The sequence below is a fragment of the Capra hircus genome, chromosome 13, assembly GCF_001704415.2.
Source record: "Capra hircus breed San Clemente chromosome 13, ASM170441v1, whole genome shotgun sequence".
NCBI lineage: Eukaryota > Metazoa > Chordata > Mammalia > Artiodactyla > Bovidae > Capra > Capra hircus.
In genome coordinates this window covers 65241472-65267021 of record NC_030820.1, presented here as the reverse complement: position 1 = coordinate 65267021, position 25550 = coordinate 65241472, and the positions used below count along the sequence as shown (strand labels likewise).

The 25550-nt window shown below is 51.1% G+C and overlaps 1 protein-coding gene across 3 annotated transcripts; it reads right to left on the bottom strand.

The window, feature by feature from the left end:
• Positions 4039 to 24508, bottom strand: TGIF2 (TGFB induced factor homeobox 2). 3 transcript variants are annotated; one of them, XM_018057816.1, is made up of 3 exons: positions 24375 to 24508; positions 20297 to 20522; positions 4039 to 5985 (listed from the first exon to the last, which is right to left on the bottom strand). In XM_018057816.1, exons 2-3 carry the CDS (start codon positions 20486 to 20488, stop codon positions 5464 to 5466), a joined length of 714 nt encoding a protein of 237 aa, XP_017913305.1. In that variant the 5' UTR covers positions 20489 to 20522; positions 24375 to 24508; the 3' UTR covers positions 4039 to 5463. The 3 variants fall into 3 exon arrangements, with proteins under 3 accessions (XP_017913305.1, XP_017913304.1, XP_017913303.1); XM_018057815.1 differs by having other exon boundaries at positions 24281 to 24507; XM_018057814.1 differs by lacking the exon at positions 24375 to 24508 and adding an exon at positions 23375 to 23819.

The window sequence follows — 25550 nt, the reverse complement described above, 5'->3', positions numbered from 1 at the left end:
CCCTGGTTGGGGATAAAGCTAAAGAGCTGTGAAGAGAGCACTGGTTGTGAACTAGAGGGCCGAGTTTCTTCTTTTAGCCTGAAAGAAATATTCTACTAGCTTTTTTGAGCCCTTGCGTGTGTACAGGCTAAGTCGCTTCAGTTGTGTCTGACTCTTTACAACACTACAGAACTGTAGCCTGTCCATGGGATTCTCCCGGCAAAAATACTGGAGTAGATTGCCATGCCCTCCTCAGGAGGATCTTCCCAGCCCAGGGATCGAACCCATGTCTCTTCTGTCCCCTGCGTGGGCAGGCCGGTTCTTTACCACTAGTGCCGCCTGGGAAGCCCACTGATCCCTTACCAGGAGACAGCTTTACTAAATGTTTTACATACATTTGTTTTTCTCCCAAAGCTGCCTGAGATCTTAGTCATTATACTGAACTCCTCTCCTGTAAACAGTAGTCCTTCCCTTATCCACAGTATGTGTTCCAAGACCTTCAGTGGATGCCTGAAACTGTGTATATCCTAGGTATATGTTTTCCCTATGTGTACATACCTATGATAAGGTGTAATTTATAAACCAGGTACAGTAAGAGCATATCTAAATTGCCAACATCACTATCGTTGTACTTTGGGGCCACCATTAAAAAATAAGGGTGACTTGAACACAAGCACAGAAGTATAGCAACAGTGGATCTGATAACTGAGCAGGCTCCTGAGTAGCAGGTGGGGTGAGTATACAGCATGAACAGTGATTCAGATTCCAGGCCTGGAGGGTGGGAGATTTCATTATGCTACTCAGAACAGCATGTGATTTAAAACTCATGAACTGTTTCTTTCTGGCATTTTCCAGTTAATATTTTCAGACCAAGGTTAACCATGGGTAAATTAATGTGGAAAGTGAAACTATGGGTGGGAGATTACTGTACATTTACTTAAAGAATGTGGATTACTTATGTAATGAAAATGACCATCTCAAGAAGGCTACACTTAACCTTCAGGCCATTATAGCTTCGAGAAGTCAAATGGTCTTCGGGGACTACTTGGTGGTAGCCTTCTTACTGTGTAACTTTGAAGGAGGATATGCTGTCTTCCCAACCCAGCTGTTTCCTGGGGAAACCAGAACCCTGATTATAAATGATCAGGTCCCTGGAGCAGCAGCAAGAGAATCTTCTTTGGCATCACTGAAGGGTGCAGATTCCTGGACTCTCTGGGGGTAAGCTCTCTTGATGCATAAGGACTGCTTCTCTGGGTCATCAGTCCCAGTTCTGCCACTTAGAAGCTGTGTGGTATTGGGCAAGTTACTTTAATTGTTCTGTATTCCTCTCAGCCCTGTGCCGAAAAGCCAGATAACAACTATTTCATTCTCCAAAAAGATGAGTATTACTGTTCCTTTCTATTGATGAGGAAACTGAAGCTTGGAAGTGGTAGACCGAATTGCCTGTGGTCACAACAGCTAATTAAGTGACAGAGCCAGAACTTGTACCCAGGCTTAGATCAGAGGAATGCTTTGGAAAACAGTAACGCTGGTAGTAGTGACGATTACGTCCACACCTCCCGAGTTTATTCTCTAAAGTTCGAGGGGCTAACATAGAAAGGTTACAGCCACACCAAGGCATACTTGGCCCCTCTTCTCTGGGAGCTTTCACATTTGCAGCTTCCAAACTAAAGTGTCCTTTTACAATCCAGAGTCCTAAATTGTACCCTGAAAGTGTTAAGTCTCTCAGGCAGGTCTGACTCTTTGCAACCCTGTGGGCTGTACCCCACCAGGCTCCTCTGTCCATGGGATTTCCCAGGCAAGAATACTGGGGTGGGTAGACATTTCCTTCTTCAGGGGATCTTCCTAACCCAGGGATCAAACCCGTCTCCTACACTGCAAGCAGGTTCTTTACCACTGAGCCACCAGGGAAGCCCCTGAGTCCTTCTAGCATGTTCTTATTCTGCCAAACCCCAGGCCTAACTGTCCAGCTTGAGGGATACTGACAGGGAAGTGGGAAAACCAGGACCCTGGATAAATGGAGCTGGGGCACTGTAATCTGGGGAACTTGAGCAGGGAGGCTCCATTTCCAAATTCCTGATAACTGACCTATGGTAGAGATTAGACGTCCTCCACCTAAGTACATCTAGGTGTACTGGGGAGAAACCAGAAGCAGCCAATTTGGTTCGAGAGAAACTTCTAGTGCTTAGCTCAAACCACGTTAGATAGCTGGATGCCAGCAGGCAGTAAACCATCCATCATTAGTTTACATAAGAGAGGGACTGACTTCAGGGTGACCTTAACACCAACAGAGGCTTGAATTCATACCCTGGTTTCACTCCACAGTAGCTGTGTAAGTTTGGGCAGGTAACTTAACAAATCCCATTTCTTTAGCTATGAGAAGGGCATCTCATTTTCTGGTGGATGTTAAGTGTGTACAAGAGTTAATGTTTGGGCTGCTAAGTAATTTCATTATAACAGAAATGCAACGCCCAGCTAGCTTATGCAAAAAGGGGAATTTACTCACTTACATAATAGGGAATTTCAGAGATGGTGCTGGTTTTAGACATGACTAGAGTCCATATTATCACCTCTGCTTCTTTCTGTGCTGGCTTCACACTGTCGCCACACTCCTTCCTCATTAGGAGAGCGGGAGGACAAAGCTACCAGCACCCTATCTCCTTACAGCACAGCATCCCCAAAGTGGGACTTTTGACCCCAGGGAAGGCTGGTCCAGCTTGGGATCCAGATGCTCCCTGTACACTGTGATCAAAGTATACAGCAATTCCCTGATGGCCCAGTAGTTAAGAACCTGCTTGCCAATGCAGGGGTTGTGGGAATGATCCCTGGTCCGAGAAGATTCCACATGCTGGAGAACTAAGCCTGTGGGTCACAACTACCAAAGTCTGCACACTACAGCAAGAGAAGCCCCTCCAGTGATAAATAAGTGTCTGCATCGCAACTAGAGAGTAGCTACTGCTAGCTGCAACCAGAGAAAGCCCTCGTGCAGCAATGAAGACCCAGCACAACCCCAAATAAATAAGTAATTAAAAAGAGGATATGGAATGCAGTTGGGGCCTAGGGAACAAAAACACAGAGTACAGGACACTTAGCAGCAGCTACTAGAGAGGGTGAAAGAGCCGAGGCAGGGCAAGAGCTCAGCCACTGCCCCGCCTCCAGGCGGGCCCAGGGCCACAGGGAATCATCTTTCTGCTTTGAAAAACAAAGACAAAAACAAAAAGACAACTTTATTTGACAAAAGACAAAAACAAGTTATTTACAGTAGTTTTTTGCTCAGATAATTCAACGGGATAACTGTGCTTCTCCTCCAGGCTTCTCTCACAACCAGACCAAGCAGAGCCTGCCCCACCCCCAGCCTCCCCATCGTGTACAAGGGGGGAATGCCAACCAGAATTCAGCAGCACGGCTCCCTCACCCCTTACTGCCCTCTATTGCTCAGTGCACTGTGGGAAGGGAAAGTGCCCCCACCCCCAGCCCAATACACTTCCAGAGTTCCTTGCTATAAGTTTAGCAACAGTCACGCCAGACCTGGGCTCACAGACACGGGGTGGGGTGGCAGAGGCCAGGCAAGCAGCAGCCTCCACTAACCCTGAAGCTGCCATGTTCATTCTTCCCCAGCGGGGCCTCAGGAGGGTGAGGGTCCCTGATCCCCCTGGAACATGCAAGGAGAGGGCCCAGAGAGGAGAGGAGGCGGAAGAGAGAGCCTAGAAGACTCGCCTGCAAACAGAGAAAGAGCTCCCTCTCTTAAATAACCAATCCCCATTCCTACAGATGGGTGGGCCAAGCCACTCAGAAGTTGGGGAGCCTCCCTGAAGTCTTCAGGAAACCATCCCAGAAGGATAGAACACATGCTGCCTTTCTCCTGGCCAGGCCCACCCCAGTCAGCCAACACCCAGGAACTGTGCTCCTGTGCACAACCTGGCAACTTCAGGAAACGACAGGCTGAGTATCCTGACCTGACTTTTGGCCCACTAACAATGTTACTCATAACAAAAATATTTCAGCTAATAACCTAGGATTAGTGTTTCTTAGGATATACTAGAAGATGGGGGTATATTGCTGTTGAATGCTATCAGCAACGAAACAGCCAAAAAAAAAAAAAGGGGGGGTGGGGAAGGAGAAGAAGGAAGGAGAAGAAGACTTAACTGATCTTTCTCACTGTGACGTTCAGGGCAGGGGCTTCTGCAGCTCCGATTTAAAGAAAGGTGCAACAAAGAGACACTCACAGAGACCAGGCTTCATAACTGGCTTCTAGCCCCAGCCTCTCCCAAGGCAGGTCCGCAGGCAGCAGGGGGCACCATCCCATGTTTCCTCCGGGAACAGTCTCCGGCCACCATCATGGGAAAAGCTGCCCACTTAAGGGCTTCCTGACCAGTAGATGGCTCACTTCTCTCCAAGCAGGAGCTACAGGGAACTTTTTGACATTACAGCCCCACTAAGCCAAGTTCCTAGAAGGAATTCAAAACTCAGGCCATGGGGTGAAGCTTTCAAGGATAAAGAAGGAGAAAAGATTAAAGAGGGAAATAAAAAAACAAACCACCCCACTGCCTCAGTCTAGCTTACCTCCCCCACCCCCCCACCATACAGTACAAACAAAAACAAACCAAAAACAAAACCAAAAACACCTCTGTTTTCATCCTCCTTCTCTGCTCTGCACGTAGAAGGTTTGGTCGGATTCTCTGCTAGACCCCCTCTGGTGTGGCTTGATCCCCTTCTGTGCATGACGCAGAAAAGCTGAAGCCCATGAAAGTGTTTCTGCTATTTTTTTTGTGAGGGGGAGGCGGGGACCAAACCAACAACAAAACAACCATTTGGAAATTTGCAGAGATTTAGATGGTCCCCCAAATGAAAATACTCCTTCCTTGTAAAACAATCCCCAGTTGCAGTGGTGAACTAGTCCCAGCTCATCAGGCAATGCACTCTCATTCCCCACACCGGGTTTAACTACGCCTGTTCATGCAGACCACAGCAAAGAGGGAAAAATAAACATAAAGTTTGGCGAAAACCTAAACATCCAACTGGACTCGGTTCTGTTACATCTGATCAGTACCTCTTTTCTTCTGTTCACACTTATGAACCTGGAATGTCCACACTTGGCTTAACAAAAAGAGGCCCTGCCAGGGGCAACTTGGACCCAGCACAGGTCTGAACGAGGCCGGTTTCCCGTGCCCAGCCCAGGAAAGCAGGCTGGAACAAAGGCGTCCTGGGGATTCTCTGAAGCAGCAGCAGCAGCAGCAGCACCACGCCTGTCTCCCATGTCTTGGTCTCGTCACCGAGCAGGCCTAGAGAAACGGCAGAGTCAGCAGAGAGGTCCCGTCACAGCGCAGTGACACCAGCTGGTGTCTTCCTGCTGAAGACCTCTGGACAGAGGAGATGATCCTGATGTTTGGCAGTGATCCAAAGAAAACCCTCTGTGGGAAGGGGAACGAGAATGGAAACCCAGGACAGCGGGCTCGAACCTTGAGCACCCCTGCTGGCAGATGCCTACTTGGGGTTTTCAGGGACTAAGGCAATGGGAGTGCGCAGCAAGGCAGGTGACGGGTTCTGCTGCTTCTGGAGCTCCATCTCTGCAGCCCTCTGGAGCGCCACCTCCACCAGCAGCTGGAAGCCGCTGAAGTCCTCCTTGTCCTGCTCCGGGGGTGTGGGCGGGGGTGTGTTGAAGAGTCCGCCCGTGGGGCTTCCAGCTTCGGCCCTGGTCAGCAGAGTGAGCGTGCTACCAGGGGTCACTAGGGGCTTGGGGGGCTCCAGCTCCCCTTGTGGGAAGGCGGCTCCTGGCTTATCTCCCTGGCCCGAGTGGAGCGGCATGGAACACATGGACAAGGACAGCACGTTGGTGGGGGCCGGTACAGACACAGCCAGCACGGAGGGGCTGCCGCCCCGGGGGAGGGCCACATCGGAGGCCTTGCCCCCGCGGCGGGAAATGGTGTACTGGTTGGGGTCTTTGCCATCCTTCCGAAGCATGTCTGGGAGGAGCCGCCGCCGGGCGTTGATGAACCAGTTACAGATCTGGAACGAGAATGAGAAACTGGGATCAGATTCCTCAATCAAAACCAACCACAAAGCCCCCATTCCAGGCCCCAGGAACACAGCAAACAATTCAGGTACAACTGCAGCCCTCAGACAGATGTTTGTTGGGGAGAGTTAAAAAAGAAATCATATAAATGAAAATATAATGCAACCATGATCCAGCCAATGAAGGGACAGTATGGCAGTGCTGCTGGAGGCAATAACGGGAAGACCCAGCCAAGTCTGTGAGGACTCATGGGAGTGCTCCGAGGACAAGGCTCGCAAACTGAGATGTGAAGGGTAAGCAGCAGGTCAGGTGGGAGGCCAGAAGAGCATCCAATCGGGAGCAATTACCTCTGCAAAGACTGGGTGGCAGCAAAGTGCCTCTGAGAAGCTCAGCGAGGTCAGCTCAGAAAAGGCTCCATCCTGCCTGGATGGAGCTCAGAGTGGAAACCAGAGGTTACTTACCTCTGAGGGTGGGGATTTGATTCTTTATACTAAGGGTCATGGGGAGCCGCAGAAGGGTTTTAAGCAAAGAAGTGACTTGTGATGTAGAGAAGAGTGGAAGCAGAGCGAAAGGTTTTAGTAGTTCAAGTTAGGCTAAGAGAGATGACAAAAACATGGCAAATGTCTGATCTATTTGGGAAACTGGTGCCCAGTTGGATATGGATGTATGAGGGAAGGGGGGATAGGACCAAGGGTGATTCATTCACTCCCGAGGTTCTAGAACAGTCTTGTTGTAGGCCAGGGAAAGAGCCACAGAGATACTTTGGGACTCTCAGGTAGAAGAAAAGTTATTGTTTCCAAGCAAAACCAGGGTCAGTGGTTCTAGGTGAATGAGCATTTGACCAACATACGTAAGTCCTTTTCCCTACGTGCTGCTGGAGCAGCTAGCATGAACCTCGACCCCATTCCTGTCGAGCTGATTTAGATCAATCCTCTTGGGCCTGTGCATAAGGCATGACGTTTCTCACTGTGAAGTGGTATGCCGCAAAGCCAGGACATGTCCAGCACCCAGTCCTGTATCTGTCTGGACTCTTTTTCATGGTCCCCAGCTTCACAGCTTTCCAGTTCAGCCTCGCCACTGGTTGTCACTCACTTTCTAAAATGCAATATCCCAGAACTTCCCTGGTGGTTCAGTGGTTAAGAACTCGCCTTTCAATGCAGGGTACGTGGGTTCAGTCCCTGGTCGGGGAACTAAGATCCCACATGCTGCAGGGCAACTAAGCCCATGTACCATGACTACTGAGCCTGTGCCTCAACTAGAGTCCATGTGCCTCAAACTACAGAGTCCACACACTTTGGAGCCCACCTGCCACAACAAAGATGGCCTCTGTACTGCAACTAAGACCAAATGCACCTAAACTATAAAATTTTTTAAAAAGTAAAGTAAAATGCAACACTATTATTCTTGTTCGAGAAAACTGCCATTTGTCTCCTACCACCCATAGGATCAGGTCCAGACTCCTGGGCCTGGGTATTAAACCCCTCCCCTGTTCGTGGCTTATCTTTCCAGCCCTTGTATAATTCTTAGTGTGAAATTGCTCACCAGCCTTTGTTGAGGCCCTGCGCTTAAATAAGTAAAAAAAAAAAAGTCTCCATGCTTTTCAGCACATCACATTCGTTCTTTCTGGAACGTCCACTTCTCTACCTGGAGACGGCCTACTCTTACAAGTCTTGGCTGCTCTAAATTGAGCTGGACAGAGGACATGGCTTCAAAACACATCTCTTCTCCTACAGCTGCTGCAGTGTGTTAGCTGGTCCATCATATCTGACTCTGCAACCCCACAAACTGTAGCCCGCCAGGCTTCTCTGTCCATGAAATTCTCCAGGGAAGAATACTGGAGTGGGCAGCCATTCCCTCCTCCAGGGGATCTTCCTGACCCAGGGATCAAACCTGGGTCTCCTGTATTGCATACAGATTCATTACCATCTGAGCCACCAGGGAAGACCACAGCTGCTGTAGGGCCATTTTTTTATACTTGAATGAATGACACCGTGGGGGCAGATAATTGTTTAGGAAGTGTGAACAGTTTCTGTACACCCAAGAAGAGAAGGCACCTAATTATGGCATGACTGCTGGCATCTACACCACCAGCCTCTCATATCCCCTTTCCTCTCATTTACTCCTAACAGCCTGGAGTAACATGATCAATCCTGTAACAGCTCACCTGGGCATTATTTTAAAAGCTATGGATTAGACTAGCAAACAGTTTCTTAGCTGCACAGCTGGTATAAGCTCATAAATCTGTTTTTCCTTAAATAGGCAAATACAACCCCTTATCATTTTTTCCATGTCCTGCTCCCTCTTGCCCTCCACTGGAGGAGCTACTGCCGGAGGAAAGAGGCCAAATCGCTTTCCTGCTAACACGAAAGTACTGGAAAGAAACAGACTGTGGGAGCCTGCTGGTGATGAAGCATGGCTGTAACGTGGTCCACACCCACACATCTAGGCATGTTTCTAGGCGTTTTCGTTGAGAAGGGTTCATCAGCAGTAGCCATTTAAGCACTGTGCGTGCGTGCGTGCGTGCATGCTAGATCACTTCAACCATATCCTACTCTTGGCAACCCTATGGGCCATCAGTTCAGTTCAGTTCAGTTGCTCAGTCGTGTCCGACTCTTTGCGACCCCATGAATCGCAGCACCCCAGGCCTCCCTGTCCATCACCATCTCCCGGAATTCACTCAGACTCACGTCCATCGAGTCCATGATGCCATCCAGCCATCTCATCCTCTGTCATCCCCTTCTCCTGCCCTCAATCCCTCCCAGCATCAGAGTCTTTTCCAATGAGTCAACTCTTCGCATGAGGTGGCCAAAGTACTGGAGTTTCAGCTTTAGCATCATTCCTTCCAAAGAAATCCCAGGGCTGATCTCCCTCAGAATGGACTGGTTGGATCTCCTTGCAGTCCAAGGGACTCTCAAGAGTCTTCTCCAACACCACAGTTCAAAAGCATCAATTCTTCAGCACTCAGCCTTCTTCACAGTCCAACTCTCACATCCATACATGACTACTGGAAAAACCACAGCCTTGACTAGACGGACCTTTGTTGGCAAAGTAATGTCTCTGCTTTTGAATATGCTATCTAGGTTGGTCATAACTTTTCTTCCAAGGAGTAGGCGTCTTTTAATTTCATGGCTGCAATCACCATCTGCAGTGATTTTAGAGCCCCCAAAAACAAAGTCTGCCACTGTTTCCACTGTTTCCCCATCTATTTGCCATGAAGTGTTTGGACCGGATGCCATGATCTTCGTTTTCTGAATGTTGAGCTTTAAGCCAGCCTTTTCACTCTCATCAAGAGGCTCTTTAGCTCCTCTTCACTTTCTGCCATAAGGGTGGTGTCATCTGCATATCTGAGATTATTGATATTTCTCCTGGCAATCTTGATTCCAGCTTGTGCTTCTTCCAGCCCAGCGTTTCCCATGATGTACTCTGCATATGTTAAATAAGCAGGGTGACAATATACAGCCTTGACTTACTTCTTTCCTGATTTGGAACCAGTCTGTTGTTCCATGCCCAGTTCTAACTGTTGCTTCCTGACCTGCATATAGGTTTCTCAAGAGGCAGGTCAGGTGCTCTGGTATTCCCATCTCTTTCAGAATTTTCCAGTTTATTGTGATCCACACAGTCAAAGGCTTTGGCATAGTCAATAAAGCAGAAATGGATGTTTTTCTGGAACTCTCTGGCCTTTTCGATGATCCAACGGATGTTGGCAATTTGATCTCTGGTTCCTCTGCCTTTTCTAAAACCAGCTTGAACATGTGGAAGTTCATGGTTCACGTGTTGCTGAAGCCTGGCTTGGAGAATTTTGAGCATTACTTTACTAGCGTGTGAGATGGTCCATACATCTACACAATTTTCTGCTAACGGTTTTATCAGCCCTATGTGTTTGCCAACTCCTATTCTACTCAAGAACATACATAAAGCTGAGCCTGAAGAAGTTAGGCAGGAGTCCACTTCCAGCCAGGGCTCCTCAAGCCTGGCCCTTTGGATCTGGAGGAACAACCACCCCTACTCTCTGGCATCTTCCTCTCAGGATATCAGAATCTCAAAGCCCAGCTTATTTTATTCATTGGTATGGTCAAGTTAGAACTTCTCACCTTCCTGTTGCCCTCCCTTTCAGGACTTCTTGCTCACTCAGTATTTACGGAGTGCTTACAGTGTGCCAGGCCAGTTCCTGGTGCTGGGGATGCTTCTGTGAATTAAATAGACACACACTCTGTCCCCTGGAGCTTGAAGTCCATCTGGTTGTGGAGACTGGCAGTGAACAAACATCACAATTGCTGCCCAGAAGCGCCAGGAAGCAAGCAGAGAGGAGTAAAAAGGTAGTATATAAAGATAAGAGAGGCTTCTGTAGATAGAGGGTATGGGAAGGCTGAAACCTGATGGCTTAGAAAGAGCCAGCCATACAGAAAGCTGGGAGAAGAATGTTTCAGACAGAGGGAACAACAAATGTCAAGGCCCTGAGAGGCAGGAAAGGGTTTGGTGTACGGAACAGACAGCAGCAGGCAGGGCCAACCCCACGAGGCCAGAGCACCATGGTCAACCACCAAAGCGGCCGAAACTGTCAGCGGCCTGACCTGGTTTCCACTGTCGGGTCTTCTCAGTTCAGTTCGGTCGCTCAGTCGTGTCTGACTCTTCGTGACTCATGGACTGCAGCACACCCGGCTTCCCTGTATCACCAACTCCCAGAGCTTACTCAAACTCATGTGCATTGAATAGGTGATTCCAGCCAACCATCTCATCCTCTGTCGTCCTCTTCTCCTGCCCTCAATCTTTCCCAGCATCAGGGTCTTTTCAAATGAGTCAGCTTTTCACATCAGGTGGCCAAAGTACTGGAGTTTCAGCTTCTGCATCAGTCCTTCCAATGAATATTCAGGACTGATTTCCTTTAGGATGGAGTGGTTGGATCTCCTTACAGTTCAAGGGATTCTCAAGTCTCCTCCAACACCATAGTTCAAAAGCATCAATTCTTTGGCGCTCAGCTTTCTTTATAGTCCAACTCTCATATCCATACATGACTACTGGAAAAACCATAGCTTTGACTAGACAGACCTTTGCTGGCAAAGTAACGTCTCTGGCTTTTTAATATGTTGTCTAGGTTGGTCACAGCTTTTCTTCCAAGGAGCGAGCGTCTTAATTTCATGGCTGCAGTCACCATCTGCAGTGATTTTGGAGCCCAAGAATATAAAGTCTATCACTGTTTCCATTGTTTCCCCATCTATTTGCCATGAAGTGATGGGACTGGATGCCATGATCTTAGTTTTGAATGTTGAGTTTTAAGTCCACTTTTTCACTCTCCTCTTTCACTTTCATCAAGAGACTCTTTAGTTCCTCTTCACTTTCTGCCGTAAGGGTGGTATCATCTGCATATCTCAGGTTATTGATATTTCTCCCGGCAATCCTGATCCCAGTTTGTGCTTCCTCCAGCCCGGCATTTCTCATGATGTACTCTGCATATAAGTTAAATAAGCAGGGTAACAATATACAGCCTTGACGTACTCCTTCCTCAATTTGGAACCAGTCTGTTGTTCCATGTCCAGTTCTCACTGTTGCTTCTTGACCAGCATACTGATTTCTCAGGAGGCAGGTAAGGTGGTTTGCTATTCCCATCTCTTTGAGAATTTTCCACAGTTTGTTGTGATCTACACAGTCAAAGGATTTGGCATAATCAGTAAGGCAATAGTAGATGTTTTTCTGGAATTCTCTTGCTTTTTCTATGATCCAGCAGATGTTGGCAATTTGATCTCTGGTTCCTCTGCCTTTTCTAAATTCAGCTTGAACATCTGGAAGTTCACGGTTCACGTATTATTGAAGCCTGGCTTGGAGACTTTTGAGCATTACTTTGCTAGTGTCTGAGACGAGTGCAATTGTGCGGTAGTTTGAGCGTTCTTTGGCATTGCCCTTCTTTGGGATTGGAATGAAAACTGACTTTTTTCACTCCTGTGGCCAGTGCTGAATTTTCCAAATTTGCTGGCATGTTGAGTACAGCACTCTAACAGCGTCATCTTTTAGGATATGAAATAGCTCAACTGGAATTCCATCACCTTCACTAGCTTTGTTCACAGTGATGCTTCCTAAGGCCCACCTGACTTTGCATTCCAGGATGTCTGGCTCTAGGTGAGTGATCATACCATCATGGTTATCTGGATCATTAAGGTCTTTTTTGTATAGTTCTTCTGTGTATTCTTGCTACCTCTTCGTAATATCTTTTGCTTCTGTTAGGTCCATACCATTTCTGTCCTTTATTGTACTCATCTTTGCATGAAATGTTCCCTTGGTATCTCTAATTTTCTTTAAGAGATCCCTAGTCTTTCCCATTCTATTGTTTTCCTCTGTTTCTTTGCACTGATCATTGAGGAAGGCTTTCTTATTTCTCCTTGTTATTCTTTGGAACTCTACATTCAAATGGGTAACATCTTTCCTTTTCTCCTTTGCCTTTAACTTCTTTTCTCAGCCTTTTGCAAGGCCTCCTCAGGCAACCATTTGCCTTTTTGCATTTCTTTTTCTTCGGGATGGCCTTGATCACTGCCTCCTGTACGATGCCATGAACCTCTGTCCATAGTTCTTCAGGCACTCCATCAGATCTTATCCCTTGAATCTATTTGTCACTTCCACTGTATAATTGTTAAGGGATTTGATTTAGGTCCTACCTGAACGGTCTAACCGTTTTCCTTACTTTCTTCAATGTAAGTCTTCTCCTGGTCCTGTCTTTTCTCTCCTCCTAGTTTATCAACAGATAACTTACAGAGCATGTAGCAGCTGCTGTAGGGGGAGGAAAAGATAGGACCCCCCCCCCCCCACACACACACACCTGCCTTGTGCTGAGATGCTGGGAACTGTGTGGGTTGCAAAAATGTCTAACGTTCCTCTTACAGGTGAATGGACCAAAGGCCCAGGCTCCTCAGGGCTCCTGTACCAGTTTCTACCCCTATCGCCTTTCTCGGCTCATATCTTGGCAAGGCCTTGAGTACCACTATTCAGTCAAAGGCATAGCCACCTATGTCCAGAGCTGGTGCCTGGAGTTGGCACGGCTGCTTGCCCAGCAGCCACACTTGCTGTACAGGTGACCCAAGGACGGCACTGGACTCCAGATCCTGTCAGGCTGGGAACGCTCCTGGGCAAGGCAGAGCCAAAGCCTCCTCATGGCTTCTCTCCCTCTCCATTCCAGCCTAGAAGGACCTTGCTTCTGCGGTTCTCATTTACTCCGCCTTACCTCTCTGGTCCTCTCAGTACAAGCAAGCACACACACAACAGCCATCAGCTGACAGGGGCCGAGCTGCTCACTCCAGTCTTGGCTGCAGTGGCAGGAGAGCCCTGAGGGGGAAGTAAGACTGAACAGGCTAAGAAGACGAAGGAAGTAAGGACTTTGATATGAGGTACCATGCCAACCATCTCACTTGTGATATGTTTAATCTGCAAGCAAGCCTGGACGGTAGTAAGCAGCATCCCCAAAGTACTAGAGGGACCTGGAACTCAGAGATGAAAGAACCTGCCCCAAGTCATACCGCCTCCAAGTACAGAGCTGGGGTCCAAGTCCAGGTCTTTTGGCTTTAGGGGCTCTCCGTTCTTCTCATTCTCATATGGTATACCTTACTGAATAGAGGAACAAAACGGAGAGCTGAAAGTCATCATCGTAATCCTAAAAGCAGACACTTTTTGAACAAGACAAAACAAACAGTAAGGAGGCTGCCAAGTTCTCCGCAGGCCAGGGTGAGCTTGGGGAGGGGGGTGTTCTTAGGCTGTTTGTTTCTCAGAATTAGAGGCCAAAATGGGAGGTGCAGCTAGAGGCTAGGTGCCCACACATCTGCTGGTAAAGCCAGGCTCCCCTCTATATGACTGCACTGCTGTTCTGAACATCTCCCATTGAACTAACTCATTTAATCTTCTACCCGGGGACTCAGTGGTAAAGAAACTGCTAGCAATGCAGTAGACATAGGTTCAATCCCCGGGTTGGGAAGATCTCTTGAAGAAGGAAAAAGCAACCCATTCCAGTATTCTTGCCTGAGAAATCCCACAGACAGAGGAGCCTGGTGGGGCTACAGTCCATGAAGTCACAGGAAATGACTTAGTGACTAAACAAGTTTATGAGACAGCTTCTGTGATGAGCTCCATTTTATTCAGGCTGTTGAAGAAACACAGCCCTGATCAGAGAGATTCAGTAACAAGTGCAAAGGCTGGGATGTGGTCCAAATAGCCTGGTTCCAGGCAACAACCAGGTGAAAAACTGAAGACAGTCAGCCCAAGGCCCTTCCTCCTTGCTCAGAGGCTTCCATCTCTGTCTCCACCTGCCTCCCCATCTACCTGTGCCCCAGGAGGGCACTGCACCTCTTCCCCTTATCCCAGGATGTAGCAGAAATGTGACCAAGGTTGAGAGGAGCAAGGGACCAGTGTCTGTTTTGAGTGCAGTCATGTGGAGGGGAGCCTGGCTTTACCAGCAGATGCGTGGACACCTAGCCTCTAGCCGCACCTCCCATTTTGGCTTCTAATTCTGAGAATTGAACAGCCTAAGAACACCCCCCTCCCCAAGCTCACCCTGGCCTGCGGAGAACTTGGCAGCCTCCTTACTGTCTGTTTTGTCTTCTCATCCGATAGAAATGCACAGCTGAGGGAGGCGGGGGAAGGGCCCAAGGCCTGAGTGTACCACCATGCCAGCCGTGATAACGGGCTGTGTGATTTTCTGCAGCTCCCTCTGGCTGCTCAACCCAAGCTTAGATCAGGGAAAAAAAAAAAGCACGTGACCTGCCCCAGCTCAAGGTCCTTGAGGAGTGGGTAGGAGAATGCCAAGGTGAATTCTATGATTGACATGCCAACACACAGGCTGGGTGCCTGAAGACTGTCCCCACCATAAAGCAGGGCCAGAAAGGCTGCTGCCCTGTCAGTAGTTTTTTTCCAATCAGTGGCCCAGATGAAGGACACAAAAGGAATCGCTGTGGCAAATGGGAGCGGGAGGAGCACTAGGGAGCTGATGAAGGCCATGAGGATCAGAGCAGGTCTTTTGAAGGCACGTGAGTGCTTTTTATTTTTTTGGCTGTGTCCCGCACCATGTGGGATCTTAAGTTTCCCAACCAGGGATCAAACCCAGGTCTCCTGCATTGGCAGCACAGAGTCTTAACCACTGGACCTCCCAGGAGTGCTTTAACTTTAGGAAGTCTTTTCAACTGTGAAAAACAGAAGCAATAAGAGGGGAAAGAATGAGGGCGCAGAAAGGCCTTTCCCAAACATCCGATCCCTCCACCTGAGCTGTGACCACTCCTATCTGGGTGCTCCTAAAGGCAGCTGGCTGTGTTAGATCACCTCAAGCGTGATTTTTAAAAACTATATATTCTACTTTACAGATGGTGGATAGGGGAGGGTGGAATCAGGAATGTGTATTTTTAAGCAAGCTTTCCAGAATTTTGCCACCCAAGCTTAAGAAACAATGGTTTAGCCCACTGGTTTAACTTGTCCTAGTGGGCCAAACCCCGTATTTAAGCTAAAAAGCTTTACACAAAAGTTCAGAAAACAAAAAAACCCACACAGATGAAAAGCCTGAAGGTGGGGAGACAGTGATTACCTGCAGGAAGAAGCAGGGAGCCTGGCTTTGGAGCCTGTTGGGAGTAAAGAGAGCATCTTCAAATGGTAAAGGCTCAGTGGTAATAAAAGAATTCGCCTGCCAATGCAAGAGATGAAGGAAACACAGGTTTGATCCCTGGGTCGGGAAGATCCCCTGGAGGAGGGCATGGCAACCCACTCCAGTATTCTTGCCTGGGAAATCCCATAGACTGAGGACGCTGGCAGGCTGCAGTTCATAGGGTCATGCCTATGCATGCCAGGGCAGGGCCAGGCCACCCCCTGGCCACGAAGCAGGTCACTACAGCTTCAGCTCCTCTCTGGCCCAGGACAAGCACCAGAGGGACTGCTGACCCCACCTCCCGCATCCTTCAAGTCTGTCAGGACTCCAGGCAGATCCAGCTTCCTGAGAGAAGCCTTGCCCTACCAGGGCAGTTCAGCTGACACCACACTGGTAATTAACTACACTGAATCCTTAGTCCTTTGAATAAGGCCTTCCCTCCCCCTGGGGGGACAGGGCGGGGAGGTGGGGCGGGCAGTGCCTACTGTGGTGTTTCCAGGACACAGCATCAGGTCCAGCACAGGGCACACCCCCATCAAGACTCCACACGGTAGAGGGAAATGGGGGGCCCCCCTCCCCCGCCCAGCCACGCTTACCTTCCCTCCCCAACAGGCAGCCCCTTAGAACAGTTGACACAGCAATACGGTGGGACCTGTGAACCTGTGAAAATCCTTCACAAATGACTTTTTGCTTTTACCTTCGAGCAACTGTCTAGCCTGGGGGCAAGTACCAGCAAACCAGTTAGTTAAATGACTCATTGACTTGCTAATGAGATTGCTCCTGGGCCAGTTAAAGGAAACAATCAAAAGGGAGGTCCCCAGGGAGAGCGTGATCAAGCTTGGCAAAAAGTTGATGCTGGCTGGAGCCAGGTGATGGATGCCAGAGGTGTATTACAATATTCTCTTACTTTTGTGGTTATTTGCAAATGTTCTTAATAAATAATGGAAATTTAAAAAATTAAATACAGGAAAAAGAGATTCCTCCAGGGACTGGCTTACACCAACTTTTCCAGGTTGAGGAGCCACTGCATTTCCGTACTTCTGGAAGTCCTCACTGTTGACATTTCCAGCAGTTTAATCTTCACTTTGTCACTTCAAGAATTATTTACTGAGCGCCTACCAGATACCTGGCATTAAGCTAACACTTAGGACGTATGATAAATAAGACTAGGCTTCTGGAGTTTAGCGTTCTAAAAATCATTCAGAGCTTTCCTGGTGGCTCAGAGGGTAAAGAATCCGCCTGCAATGTGGAGACCTGGGTTCAATTTCTGGGTTGGGAAGATCCCCTGGAGAAGGGAATGGCAACCCACTGCAGTATTCTTGCCTGGAGAATCCCCATGGACAGAGGAGGACAGGACTGAGTGACTAAGCACGGCACCAGTGACTAAGACTCCGAACTCCCAATGCAGGGGGCCTGGGTTCAATCCCTGGTCAGGGAACTAGATCCCGCATGGAGCAACCAAGACCAGTCACGGCCAGATGAACCAATTAATTTTTTTTAAAAAGGCCATCAGTCAATTCCAAATGCTGATCAGTCCCGGTGCTGTGGAAGCACAGAGCTCCTCTAGGAGTCAGGAGTCTCCTTGGTCAGGGGTGGGAGCAAAGGGGTCTGGGTATCTATCAGGGTGACAGGAACATGGGAGGCCAGGGATGAGGCCTGCTATGCAGACTGGTACAGCAGCCACTGAAGGGTTTTAAGTAGAGAAGTGACAGGCGGTCCAGGTTGAATCAGGGTAGGAGAGAAGCCATATTCCTGAAATCCTGGCTTCCCTGGTGGCTTCGGTGGTTAAGATTCCATTTGCCAGTGCAGGAGACGCCAGTTCAATTCCCGGGTCAGGAAGAGCCCCTGGAGAAGGAGATGGCAATCCACTCCGGTATCCTGACCTGGGAAATTCCATGGACAGAGGAGCCTGGTGGGCTACAGTCCGTGGGGCGGCAAAGAGACAGACGTGATTGAGCAGCTGAACAACAGCAGCAAATGTACAGGAACTGGTGAGACCAAACGAGCTGAGAAAGGGCTATAGAGGGAAACTCCTTAGAGAAAGAAGGATCCAGCTTGGAGAAATTCCGTGGTATCCGCCAGGAAATCTGGGGTGCCAGTGAGACCTTCAAGGGGTGTACGGCTGGCACTGCTTGGGATTCACAGTACAGTTTTCATCAAGAACACCAATTGGGGGACTTTCCTGGTAGCCCAGAGATTGGAAGTCTGCCTTGCAGTGCAGGGGATGCAGGTTCGATCCCTGATCGGGGTAACTAAGATCCCACATGCTGTGAGGCAACGAAGCCCAAGTGCCACAAAGACTGAGTGAGTACTCGTGCTACAACCAAGACCTGATGCAGTCAAACAAATAAACATTAAAAAAAAAAAAAAAGAACGCCGCACGGTCCAGACTGCTCCTTAACTCTCAGCCTGACTCTAGTGCAGGGTGGCCACCTCCAAAACCCCTCCCACCAGGGGATGCCGAGATCCAGCCGGCCCTTCCGCAAGCCTCCAGTCTGCAGCAGCTAATCCGTGTCCCAGACCTACACTTCTGTAACGCAGGGATCTGGGAGTGTGGCATCCGAGGGGCCCACGAGTTCTGCACAAGAACGGTTTGGTCCTATGTTTCCATTTTGGTCACAAGTAGCAGCGCCGTGGCCTCTGGCCACCCAGGTTTGCTCAACTCTGGAGCCAGGCAGTGCCTGTGTCTTCCTACTCATCCTTGTGCAGCCAGCAACACAGCATCCATCATTTGATATTAGTGCAGTTGGATGGAACCTCATTCATTTTACATTTCTGTACCTTGGAAAACTGGTTATTTTACAGTTGTGTATAAGAGCAAAAGCAAGAAGCTTTTTTTCTTTAAAACCCAGTTTTATGTTTGTACATGCTTAAAGAATGTGATAAAAATTATTCAAGTCAACACTGTGAGGTAGGCAAATCCATGAAAAATATTTTCTTAAGAGAAGCCAATACGTTATTCAGGCTTGAGAAAGTGTCCCTGATAAGAAGCAATTTCAATCAAGTGTGACAGGTGGTTTAGCAGCACAGGTAGAGGCATACCAGAATACACAGCAGTGGCCTCCACCCTAGGCTGGGAGTTCATGAGAAAATGCCTCGCCAGAGGAAGCCAGGCTCAAGAGAGGCCGAAAAGAAACCAAGGGAGATGGCCTGGAGGCTGCAGTTCAAGGGCCCGAGAGATAGGAGGAACGAGGCTTCGGGCGGAAGACTGGCAGGAGGCTTCCTAGGTAATCCTGGCTCTTAGGCGCCTGTCTTTGGCCTGTGCTGTTCTGTGAGTTAAAGTCCACCTCTTCTGGGAGGCCTTCTGAGGCTGCAGGCCTGCTCAGAAGCCCTGCCCTTGTCTCTGCTGCCATCTGTCCCAGCGGTGATCACTTCTCCCAAACATCAGTAACCAGGTCTTCCCCAGCTGTCCCATCCCAGACTAAATACTGCCCAGGGTAGGCCTGTGTCTGGATCCCCTCCGGGGCCCCAGCTCTGCCCAGCATATAGCGCTTGTCGGTACAGAGGGTCTCGGGACTGCTGGGCAAGACCTGTGATCCAGGAAAGGGTTAGAGGGAGAGCAGAAGCACCGCCCTTGCAAACACCTTCCAGTAAGCCTTGAATTCTTCTCGGTCTCGCGCCCTGACCCACTACCACAGTGCTCCCAATGTCTCCCTTTCTCAGAAGAGGAAACACAAAGCTCAGAGAGGAGGCAGCGACTTGGCCAAGGTCCAGGCTTCCTCTTGTGGAGAAGATGGGATCTGAGTCAGGGTCTGTAACTCTAGAGCCTTTCTCACAGACCGACTTCGATTAACCACTGCCCAGCGGGTATAAAGTCAGGTGACAGGAATTCAGAGGGCTGAATACTCACCCAGAGGCTTTGTATAAGAGGGAAAACAGCTGGAAGATGTGGGAGGTTCGGAGCCGGGTAAGGGAAAGAGAGGTAGGGCCGCGGGCTGGAGCAGCGGGCCAGGAAAGAACAGGCGCGGCAGGGGAGGCGCGGGCATGGAGGCGGGCCTTTGCTCGGCTGGGGGCCGGCTCTGGGCCGGCGTCTAACCTCAGCATCAGGAAGACAACAAGCACACCTGCAGGTCAGCAACAGGGACAATCCAGAGTAGCTAATCCCCTCCCTGAGCCACAGTGGATATCAGGCTCCCTTGAGCATCTTCATGTTTGTGGTTTACAGAGCACTTCTGCAGCCAGTTCTGAATCTCTTCCTCACAACAGTTCAGCCAGGCAGTCTAACCCCACTTTACAAACGGGAAATCAAAGCGTGGTTCAAAACTCCTGCATGGCAGAATGGGGTTTTGACCCCAGAACCTCTCCCTTCTGCTCTTTCCTTCACTGTGATTCCAACTCCTTTTCAACCAATCTGCAGATCACCAGCTGCCCCTGGAAACCAAACCGCCATCAAAGCCCCAGTCCCGAAGCCCAGACACTCACCGCCTTTTCACCTTCTCTTGGTCTCCTGCATTAATGATGACACCCAGACATTAATGACAATTCCCTGCCTCTTCAGAACATTCCAGAATCTGAAATCTAGCTGTGAAGTCTTCAGGCAGTTGTCTTCCCGTGAGGCAGAGAGGCTGGCTATTCTCATCTGACCCAAGAAGAAACTGAGGCCCAGGGAGGGGAGGTGACCAGCCCAAGGCCACACAGCTGAGTCAGTGACAGGCCTGGGATGGGACCAGAACCTGAGTCTCCTGCGACCCCCTGCTTACCTGTAGCACCGACAGGTTGGTCTGTCCAGAAAGGCTCAGCTTCTCCTGCTCTGAGGGGTAGGCGTTGTAGCGGTGCAGGTACAGCCAGTCCCGGAGGATCTTCACTGACTCCTTGGGCAGGTTCCCTCTGCGCTTCCTTTTGCCTGCCAGGGAGAGGAGGCCTTCCTCCTCGCCCAGGTCACTGTCAGACATGGTGTCTAGGGGCAAGGCGAGACCCCAGACAAGTCTGAAACAGGTGACAAAGGGAATGGGGACAATATTACCATGCGCTGCCTGTGACCCTTTTCTTAGCACACCATTAGAGCCTGGGATGCCAGAAATGGGGTAATCGAAACTCAGTCTCAGGCCACACCAAAGCCTGGGCAAGGTAGAGGAAGAGCCTTAAATGCCTCTGGTTCATCAGGCCAGAGAAAACGATGGGAACAAACGGCAGATCGTTGATAAACAGAACCAGACAGCAATGACAGCTACCACCGAAGCCTATTTTCTGTGCTCTGCACTGAGCACTTCACATTTGTTATCTCATTCAGTCCTCACACATGCCCTTGCGAGGGAGACATTAATATCATCATCGTTTTATAGATAAGAAAAACGAAGGCCCAGAGAGATTCAGAAAGTCATCCAAGATACTATGGCTGTTAAACAGTTACCATGGGACCCAATAATTTCATGCCTAAAGTAGCTGGTTATGAAGATAAGTGAAAACCCATGTCTACACAAAACCTTGTACAACATTATTCATTAATAGTAACATTATTCATAATTGTCAAAGGTGGAAGCAACCCAAGTGTCCTCCAACAGATGTATGGATAAATGAAATGTGGTCTACCTGTAATACAGCAGAATATTAGTCGGCTGTAAAAAGGAAGTCTTGATACAGGCTACAGTATGCATGAAACTGCAAATATCATGCTAAGTAAAAGAACCCAGTCACAAAAAACACATACTGTATGATTCCATTTTTACGAAATGTTCAGAATGGGCTGCAAGGGGATAGGAGAGTGCGCTAAAGGGTACGAAGTTTCTTTTCCAGATAATACAATCATTGATTTATTTCTTTAAATGTGTAAGCTGGGGACTTCCCTGGTGGTATAGTGTGGATAAGAATCCGCTTGCTAATGCAGGGGAAACAAGTGTGATCCCTGGTCAGGGAAGATCCCACATGTCGAAGAGTTAGTAACTAAACTTGTGCACAACTACTAAGCCCATGCTCCCCAACAAGAGAAGGCACCACAATCAGAGGCCCTCGCATCACAACAAAGAGGAGCACCCCCCACCATCCAGGGCAGCTAGAGAAAGCCTGTGTGCAGCAATGAAGACCTAGTGCAACCAAAAAAATAAAAGTGCAAGCTGTATGGTATGTGAATTATACCTCAATAAAGTGGTTATGGGGGAAAAAAAAAATCTGACCTCCAGGATATGGTATGGAAGCACGGTTTGGACCCTGATAGCTTGCCCTGCCCCCATGCCTTCTTGCTTCCCAGGTCTCCTAAGACCCAGTGTGGAGTCTGGAAACTCTATCAATCTCCACACTCCTATAGCATTCCATGCAACATTTACTGGGTACCTATTGTATACCCTGCAGAAATGATGAATTATTCCTACTGGTTTTCTCTCTGACATTCTCCTTTGTCATTTAGCCCTTGGTCTGGTCCCAGAAATCAGTGCCTCAAAAATCCAGAAAAATGAGCAAAGGCTGGGCTCTGGTTCCTCCAGCTTGGCTGTGTGACCTGGGGCAAGCAACCTTCCCTCTCTGGGCTTGAGCTTCCTAGTCATCTGTCAATCCGAAGGAAGGTGTTTCCCTAGACGCTCCCAACTCAGTTGCTCATCACCCCCCCACCCCTCCAAAGTTCTCCTTCGCAAAGGCAAGAAGAGATTTACATTTTTAAAACCAAAAGTTCCAGGACAAGCTGATGCCAGAATCTCAAGGCTCCTCCCTCCTCAGCCTTTTAACAGCTCCCTCGCAGTCTGGGCCAGCAGACTCTGGCATCTCCCAGGTTTTGTTTCCTCGACTTGGGCTGGAGCCCAGATATCTGGGCTGGCTAGGCCAGGCTTTCGAGGGAAGGGTCTACTCTCCCAGCCAGGCCACCTGGAGGTGAGACAGGCACTGGTGAGAGATGGCACTCCGCAGAGAGCACCAACAGCAGGCTGCTTTCTGAGGTCAGGTTTCTGAGGTTTAGCTGGCCAGGGCAGTCGGGACCTGAGCTCAGGCAAGGATGCAGCCCTGGCAGGCTGGGAGTTTACCCGAGGTGATCTGCACAAATTCCACCCTGGCTGCCAGTCAAATCCCAGTCTGCAGGGTTCCAGTGGGTGGCCTGCGGAGATGACCCTGCACAGACTTCCCCACCGCAGTGTCTGCGCCCCAGCCATGATATACATCGACAAATACAGCAGACACCGTTCACAAACCCCAAGCCGGGACGTTCGCCACATACACACCCCACACTCCCACCCAGCCTCACACCAGGCAACTCTTAACAGCACTCCAATAACTGGCACCAACCCATCGCTCGGCCCCTGGAACCGCCACGATTTCCACCGACAAATCCAGCAGGCACACAGTTTACAAATCCCACCTTCAGCACGAACAACTGGTACCACGTAACCAGTTCCTGGATATACGCCCACCCAAGAACTCCAAACGACTCACCCACCCACGAACTCTCAGACTGGGAAAACTCCCGACGGCATCACACTAGTGATCAGTTCTTACCCTCACTGGCCTGCTGCAGCACCCTCTGAACACAACAACCGGGACACCACTCCACGACGCCGGACCTGCAAGCACTCCCGCACCGACTTTCTGACAACTCCCTGCAGCTCGGCCGACACTCCCCCGGGCCGAGCCCTCGCGCGGCGTTCCCAGCAGTTCACACAAAGCGCGCAGCCTCCCCCGCGGCCCAGACCCGAGTCGGAGCACATGGCTCCCGGGGCGGCGGGGGAATCGGCCTGCGCTCGGGGAGCCGGCACCCCTCGCCTCCCCCCCGCCCCGCCACCCTGCGTCACACTCGGCGCTTCGGCTCCCCGGCGGGTCCGCCACCCCCGTGGGGCGGGGGCTCGGGAAGAAAGAAAACTCACGTGTCTGTCCCGGGGCAGGAAAAAGTTTGGTTCCCACCCCCCTTCCCCCGCCGCTCGGCGCTGGCTGACTCTTCGGGGCGCGGGGCCGGCCGAGCCTGCGCGCTCGGCTTTGTGCTCCGAACTCGGCCCGGAGGGGGAGGGGAGGGGGCTGGGCTCCCACCTCCGCACCGCCCCCCCCCACCAGCCCTGCGCCCAGACTCCATGTTGGCCGCCCCCTGCCCCGGAGACGGCGCGCTTCCCCCACGCCGAGGGAGGCTCGGCTCCGACTCGGCCTGCCCGAAGGACCCGGCGCGCACAAACTTTCTTCGGGTCGCCGGCCCCACGCGCCCCGCTCCCTTGGCCCGCCCGGGAGTGACAGATGCCTCAGAGACAGACTTTCCTTTGTTCCAAAGGAAAAGGGAACTCGCGCGGGCTCCCCGGCCCCCCCAGCTCCGAGACCTTCCCGCTGCCCCCACCCGCAGCTGTCACTCTCGGGGGGCCCCTCCCCGGCTCGGCCGCGGCGGGGGGCGGGGGGGGGGCGACCGGCGGTTAGCAACGTGCACTTTTGAAACCAAACAAACCCGCCCCCCGCGCGCTCAACCCCGGCCCCGGGGCTGGGGCGGCCCTCTCCCGGGGTGGGATCCTCGGGAGCTGGGTCCCCCCCACCACCAAGGGGCCCCGAGCGAACTTCCTCCGGGACGGGGGGGTATGGCGCGAGAACCGCGCGCCCCCCCGTACCCCGACAGGCCCCCACCAGCACACCGCAGTCGGGACTCACAAACACACCCGGGCTCACACACCCACAATCGCACGCGCTAGGACGACGCCCCCTCCCCCGCCCGGCCGAGAGAAAGAAACTTTCCAAGTTGTCCGCGCGCCCCCCCGCCCCCATCCGGCCCCCCCCCAACTCCGGCGCCCCGCACTGACTTTCCCCCAGCGGCTTTTCCGTCCACGCGGCCTCGGGCTTGGTCCCGGGCGTCCCGGCAGGGGGCGGGGGGCGCTGGGGGAGCGCGCCGCGTACCTGCCGGGCCTGACACTCGGGCCTGACAGCTCGCGGCTGGAAAGCACCTCGCGGCTTGACGTCAGATCCCCTCTCCTCCCCTCGGCGCTCCGCTCACCCTCCCCCACCCGCCCGGAGGGAGAAAACAAACTTTGTGCGGAGCGCGGTGCGCTACGCCCACCCCCCGCGGGGCGGTCCCGCGGCGGCTGGGGGCTCGGCCCCGCCCACCGCGCCCGGAGGGGGCGGGGCCGGGAGGGCACCTTCTTCCTGTGCCCACCCCCGCCCGCAGGAATGCCGCATGGCCTCCGGAGAGGAGCGCTGGGGACCCTCCAGCCTGTCCTCTAGGTCGGGACGGTCCGCTTGGGGGGCAGGAAGTGGCCCGTTCCTCCTTTCGGAGAGCGTTTCCGGAGCGCCTACTGTGTGCCCCACGCTGGGGGGTGGGGGCCGTTATGAGGAGGAGAAGTCATGCAGATCCTAACGTTTGTTAGTCTGTTCCCTCCACCGGGATCTCCCGCCGGCGGGTTGATTGTTCCCCTTGCTCGGAGAGGAAACTGAGGCCCAGTTGGTCCGGGGATTTACTGCCCGCCCCCCAACTGGTAAGGACTTCGGTCTGAATGTGACCATTCTGTTCTCAAGGTCTCCTAGAGTCGGGTAGAGGTCACCCCTCGGACACAACCCCAAAGCCCATAGCCCTAGAGTTCATCACACTAGGGGCAGCCAAAGGGAAAAACAGCCAGTGTTTAAGGAGTGTTTGTAAGGCAGTGACGTTAGGCCAGGCACTGCGTGTGTGTCACCCTCGGCTCTTGCGGTAGGTGCTTATATGTCAGTCCTTGGTTTGCCCGTGAGCGGTTCTTGGCCATTGCTTGTTACAGGGTCAACCAGTGTCATTCAGCCCAGGTGTGTCCAATAGCGCAGGCCAAGCCCTTATCTGATTGAGACTGGCCCTTGAAGGAGGCAGACCACCTGAAAGCTCTCAGTGCTCCTGGCTGGTATCTTTTTCCTCTGCCCAGGACCCCCAACTCCAGTATCTGTTCGTTGGTCTCCCCCAACCCTACCAGCACTCTTCTCTGCTCTTTGCTTTCTGTTCCACATACTGTGAAATAATCTGTTGACCAACCTGCTGGCCTTTCGGGGAGACTTTGTGCCCTGCAGAGCCTAGCACAGAGTCTAGCACAGAGTCAGCCTAGAAATGGGCAA

Excerpts from the sequence above, each read along its gene's own strand:
- TGIF2 (XM_018057814.1), bottom strand. The coding sequence starts at position 23,577 with ATGGAGTCTGGGCGCAGGGCTGGTGGGGGGGGGCGGTGCGGAGGTGGG. Across the intron at positions 20,523-23,374 it reads TCCTGCCCCGGGACAGACAC|ACTTGTCTGGGGTCTCGCCT; the intron begins GTGAGTTTTCTT and ends CACCTGTTTCAG. Across the intron at positions 5,986-20,296 it reads CCAACCTGTCGGTGCTACAG|ATCTGTAACTGGTTCATCAA; the intron begins GTAAGCAGGGGG and ends TTCTCGTTCCAG.